Source organism: Gymnoscopelus braueri (assembly GCF_963280865.1).
Source record: "Gymnoscopelus braueri genome assembly, chromosome: 22".
Classification (NCBI taxonomy): Eukaryota; Metazoa; Chordata; class Actinopteri; order Myctophiformes; family Myctophidae; genus Gymnoscopelus; species Gymnoscopelus braueri.
In genome coordinates, this window is record NC_137624.1 from 42,989,234 (window position 1) to 42,995,320 (window position 6,087).

At 40.5% G+C, this 6,087-nt stretch overlaps 1 protein-coding gene across 1 annotated transcript; it reads left to right on the forward strand.

Moving 5' to 3' along the window:
- The first annotated feature begins 306 nt into the window (after positions 1 to 306).
- mrps24 (mitochondrial ribosomal protein S24) lies at positions 307 to 4,359 on the forward strand. Its single transcript, XM_080418820.1, has 4 exons — positions 307 to 373; positions 1,784 to 1,864; positions 2,288 to 2,399; positions 3,303 to 4,359. The coding sequence occupies exons 1-4, from the start codon at positions 332 to 334 to the stop codon at positions 3,584 to 3,586; spliced, it is 519 nt and encodes a 172-aa protein (XP_080274946.1). The 5' UTR covers positions 307 to 331; the 3' UTR covers positions 3,587 to 4,359.
- The last annotated feature ends 1,728 nt before the right edge of the window (positions 4,360 to 6,087 follow it).

Genomic DNA, 6,087 nt, shown 5'->3' on the forward strand with positions numbered 1-6,087 from the left:
TTGTGTCATATTTTCCACATAATTATCGGATCTGGCAACTTCTGCTTTGGCAACGTCCGGTTGGTACGACCCGACGTATGGTCCGTCTGGGAACGTTTCTTGAAATGAACAGTTCCATGATTACATTTTACGAATGTTTAATTAAACTACAAAATAAATGCTGGTCATGTCTGATTCTTAATATGAATATTAGAATAGTGATTTAAGTCTTTTATTTAACTTATACTGGTAGCAATTCATAATTATTAGATTGAAGAGATTGAAGACTACACTTCCACAGATTGAAGACACTACATTTCCCACAATCCTTTGCTTCACCTGAGGGAGGAAAATGGCTGCGTCCTTGAGCAACGTTCGGAGCCTGACGTTATTGGTGAGAAAACCAGCTTAAAATATGAATTATAAACGTTTGAGGGAACATTATTATAATGTCAGGACTTTAGTTTGATTAAATACCGTCAGCTGTGTTTAACTCCACTGGGAAATAATGCTTATTTGACCAGAGAATGAATGATAACAGTTTAACTGGATGTAAACATGACAGTTCATCATCACAGACAATCTGTAGAGGATTTATTAGTGGTTTGTAAAAATCGTCATTTTATGTAAACATGTTCGTGGTTGAAATAATCTCCAGCCAAATATGTATATATTTTACAATTATTGAAAAAAAACTTAATTTAGAATAAAAGCACAAACTAAATATACTCACAGAACCAAACGTATAGAAGTACTAATTAAGCAGAAATATGGCCCATTTCATTAATCATTTAATTAAGGCGTTAATGTTTGTTAGAGCTGATTTCATGTCACTAGATCTGATACATTAGATCGCCATGGTTACTACAGAGGTTTTAGGGTGAGCGACTTATCGGGCTTCATATTTGGACATGGTTGGCACATCATGACTTCATCGCCATGACAGGTCAGGAGCAAACTCAATCAGACAGTAGAAACTTTCTACTGTCTGATTGAGTTGGCTCCTGTCATCCAAAATGTGCCTATAAGCACATTTCCAGCCTAGGGCAGAGCGCAGATCGACTTCCACCTGCGTCACTTCATCATTACTGGACCTCTGGACTTGTTTCCACTGGGTTTTCAAACTTTTAAAGTTCAAGTAAGCCTTGCCGAGCCATGTGGTCCATAGGCTCAGGAGCCTGTCTCCTGTTTCTGTAGCGTGAGGCAGCTTTACGTGCAAGTACATCCTCTGGACATGATGCCAGCATGTCACAGGGTCTTACCCCCCCCGATCCAACCCTTGATGCTGAGGGCCAAGCGAGGAGGAACTGGGTCCCATTCTTATAGTCTTTGGTATGAGCCGGCCGGGGGATTGAACCCCGACCTCCCAATCTCAGGGCGGACACTCTAACCACAAGGCAACTGAGCGGGTCATAACCAAATGGACCTGTTAGGATAGATTGGATGTCATACTCATACACACCATATTTGGGCGTAGATATTGTGGAAACTCCATTTATGGATATGATTGATTTGTTGTAGCGTCATCAGGATGACCCGAGCAGACATGTGGTCTAACAAGCAGGAATGTTCCCTGTTTAAAAGGGGTTTCACCACAGAGTCACACGTGAAAGACATATTATCTAAGTTCTTAGAACACTACGGCTACTTTTCTTGAGGCTATTGTTCAGTATTCGTCTCCTTAATGTTGCAGTTGGTCAAGGTGCAGCTGATTTTAATCACTGACCGTCACGTTACATATACAAGTAACTAAACTAATGAAACGTTGCTCTAACCAAGGTTTTCCGTCTTCTTGCCGTTGTAGAGAACTTTGGTGAAGTCCTCTGGCACGTTGTGCTGTCCCGCTGGGAGCAGAGCCATCCATGTCTCCTCAGTGTGCTGCAAGGTAAAACATGTCTTCAACATCAGCCTACCACCAGTGGTCCTCAGACTTTTTAATGTCGAGGACCCCCCCCCAGTTTGGCAATGCATTAGGCCACACAGACCCCCCCCCCCCCCACAACTCTGACAGGGTACAAATGGAACCAAATGGACCCGTAAGGGTCCATTTGGTTCCATTTGTACCCTGTCAGAGTTGTACAGAATACAGATCTATAATTGTGTCCATTTGGTACCTATCAGCGATCTAGCTGGAACCCCCTAGAATCCCCCCAAGGACCCCTGCGGTGTTCCCGGACACCACTTTGAGAACCACTGGCCCACACAGTCTTTATTATATATCCATCTGTGTTCTGTAACTGTGAGAGATCATTACTCTATTTGTCCTGTCATCTCTGACTCTTATCTCCTCTCTTTGTCTGGGTGCCAGAACCGAGCGGCTCGTATCCGCGTGGGGAAAGGAGACAGGCCTATAACCTATGAGCAAGCACTGCACCCTCATCACATAGGACACTACAAAGGATGGTTGTCACAGCATACTAGTACGTATTCATTCATTTATTTGTTGTCGATGATGACCAGGGCCATCACTACATGTGGTGAAACCTCAGAGCATCTGAAAACATTGTTGTCCGTTGCTTGGTTGGTAATACTCAGGGTAAACATTTATTCCTGTCACAGGGTCTGCCTCAGTATAGAGCTCCTCTACACTTTCAAATCCTCAGCGTTAACTTATCTATTTATAGCTTTTTTTTGTGTGAGTGTGTGTACAAATTTTACATTTGTACACACACTCTTCCATTGAAGGTTTTAGACCCTGGTGTCGTCGGGTCGTTGTCGTTTGGAAAGTTATAAAATTATTAAATATATCAGTAAAAAAAAAAAGTTTTTTGTCGCATCTGCCCTGTGCAATTTTTGATTACAAAGCCTAAAATGTATTAGCCTAATTTTCATTCATAATGTTCCAATGTTCAATGCCAAAATCACGATTAAATCGTGATTTAGAAAATATTAATATGTTATAATATTAAATATAACACGTTAAAGGAGGAGTTCACCCAAAAAATTACCTATTTTATATCAATTGCACACCCCATGAATCCTTGAATTCATGGATTTATTTTTGTTTTTGTCGCATTCCTAAGCCAACAATTTGATGGCCGTGTGTATTTCCGGTAGGAGACACAAAGAATGAACTTTGTGTCTCCTACCGGATACATTAGTCGGTAGGAGACGGGAATCAAATTATTAGCTTAGGAATGCAACAAAAACAAAAACAAATCCATGAATTCAAGGCTTCATGAGGTGTGCAATTGATAGAAAATATGTAATTTTTTGGGTGAACTACTCCTTTAATCTCAATTATTCGTATGACAATTAATCATCAACTTAAATGAGCTAATTGGTGACAGCCTTACTCCATTCTCCTTTTCTTTTTTTTTTAGGTAACCTGCAAGGAGAAGGCGGCGCGGCCGACCGGACCGTAGAGGACGTGTTCGTGCGGCGCTTCATGTTCGGGACGTTCCACGGCTGCCTGGCCAACGAGGTGGTGATCAAGCGGCGGGGCAACGCGCTGGCGGTGTGCGCTCTGATGCTGCAGAAGATGCCGCCGCAGAAGTTCTACTTCCTGATCGGCTACGCGGAGTCGCTGCTCTCGCACTTCTACAAATGCCCCGTCAAGCTGGAGCTCCAGACCCTGCAGGATAAGGCCGTGTACAAATACCTCTGATTTAAACGCCTTTTGTCCGTGGAAAAGATTTAAGAAGTTCACTGGTTCCGCATCTGTGTGTCAATTTTTTTATTTCTTTGGCTATTCAAAAAATAGCAGATCTACAAGCTCGTAGCGTGGCACCGAGTACCGAGAAAAATCATGAAAATGTGTGCAAATCTTTGAATACATTTTAACTTACCGGTAAATCTTTGCTTCTGGGGGTCCCGGGAACAAAGTATTTTGAGATGGGGGGTCCACGGACATTTTTTTCTACAAGCTATGAGCTTGTATATCTGCTATTTTTGAATAGCCAAAGACATCTAAAATGACAGAGATGCGTTCCTGGATTGAAGGGGGTTAATGTCACAGATTTGACATGAATTTTATGTATATGTTTATTTAACGGGGACAGTATAAAAAACACAATGTATTCAAGTTACAGAAACATGAAACCGTTGCATATTGTATGTGGGGTTTCCAACCGAGGACAATTCGCGACCCGATTAGGTCATCTGGGACCCCAAGAATCTACACTAAAACCCTCAGTGCTAATTTAACTCTCAGAGTTAGTCCCATAAGGGTCTTATTTGGTTCCAAACTATTTAGCTGGGGACCCCTGGAACCCCCTCCAAGGACCCCAGGGGGTTCCCATGACCCCCATGTTGAAAAAGCACTGCGATAGTTCACCACCACGAAAGTCTGCTGAGTCATGCTACTTTATAACTATGAACTACTATGAAAACCAATTGTCTTTGTTCAAAAGTAATCAATAAATGGTTTATAATTCCTGATCAGTGTGGTCCGTTTTTTTCCGGTTTAAATGTCATTTATCCTCAAGTTTTCAACCTAAATGTGTTAGTTTTGTGTAAAGAGCTCTGAAGGATTAGGGTAATAGAACCTTAAAACACTTATTAGTTTATTGTTTATTAGGATACCCATTAGCTATGACAAAAGCTAGTCCCAAAAAACAACAGTTTGTTACATTTTTAAATAACAGCATGGGGGCAAAAAACGCAACATTCATATAAAATGTCTAAATCCATTGAACATTAATATAGTGTGATAAATGTCATCGTGTGTTAATGTTAATAATCAGTGGTATTAAAATTGGGGACGCCCCCACCCTGACAAGCACTTGGAATGTAGGAGTTCAGGCATTACATTATACTGTGAAAATAGCAGATCTACAAGATCACTACTTTTGATGCTGTAATGGTCTTTTTCGAGGTATTAAAACAGTCTTAAAAGTCCTTAAAATCATGTGGGGACCCCCTGGGGGTCTCGACCCACAGATTGAGAACCACTGCTTTACAACACTTGCAAAGATCTGTCTCTCTCTAACTCCGTTGATCCGTTTATATTCAAGCGTCTGTCGCCCTCCTGTGGACAAAATGAATAAATACAAGTGGGAATCGTTAGTAAATCCAGTGTTCACTGTACTTCACTCAGTTAAATTAAATACAACATTAAAACAAGATGATGCAATAATATGGTTCTAGTTTCTACAATATAAGCTATTAAAATGTACAAGCTCACAAGGTTTAAGTGGTTTAATGCGACGGCACTGTCCATTGTGTTCTCTTTGTTCACTGGACAAATGTTTGTTGCTTAAATGTATTTTCTTAAGAAAAAAAAGGTAGGCTACTCATCATTAAACTGGAATGCTTCTTTGAATATTTATTGATTCATAGTCACAGTGAAGACCCATTCACATTTATGGCAGGTGCATTTCAGTGCAAATATATAAGGCACAACGATTGATTCATTCAAAAATCTTTTAAAAAGTTATTAAAGTAAACTTCCCTTAAATTAAAAAAAAACTAGGAACAGTCATTAATTTGACAAAAACAGGAAACATCACACGGCACACAAAACGTTGAAATCAGGGAAAAACAACATCACATTTCCCTCTGTGAAAGCCAACCGCACAACATTAATACTCATGTAAAAAAAAATCTTGTTGATAGAAAATAAAGATAAAAGAATGAAGAATTATAGCAACGTCCATTCTCTTTAAGTTGAAGGCACATTCACAATGGAGACAGACCCGTGTGTGCAGTCTTTACTTCACTCAAGCTGTGCAGAAATGCTGTAAGTATACAGTTAGAACAGTGGTTCTCAACCAGTGGTCCGGGGACCACCAGTGGTCCTTGGGGGGCTACCAGGGGGGTCCCCAGCTAAATTAGTTAACATAGCCTCAGAATCATTTTAACCACTTAGCTTTGGCTATTCAAAAATAGCCAAGCTCATAGCCCGGCACCGAGTGCCGTGCTATGAGCTTGTAGATCTGCTATTTTTGAAAAATCTTGAAAATGTGTGCAAATCTTTTGAATATATTAATCTTTCAAAGAGAACATTTTTATCTCAAATATTTGCTTCTGGGGGGGTTGAATGTATATCAATTTAGGAGGTCCCTGGCATGTAAAAGGTTGAAAACCACTGAGTTAGAACAAGGTCAACTTCTAAGAAACTCCATTCCAGGAAAAAGACACTTTGGAATCGGTAGAGGTCTGGGTCGT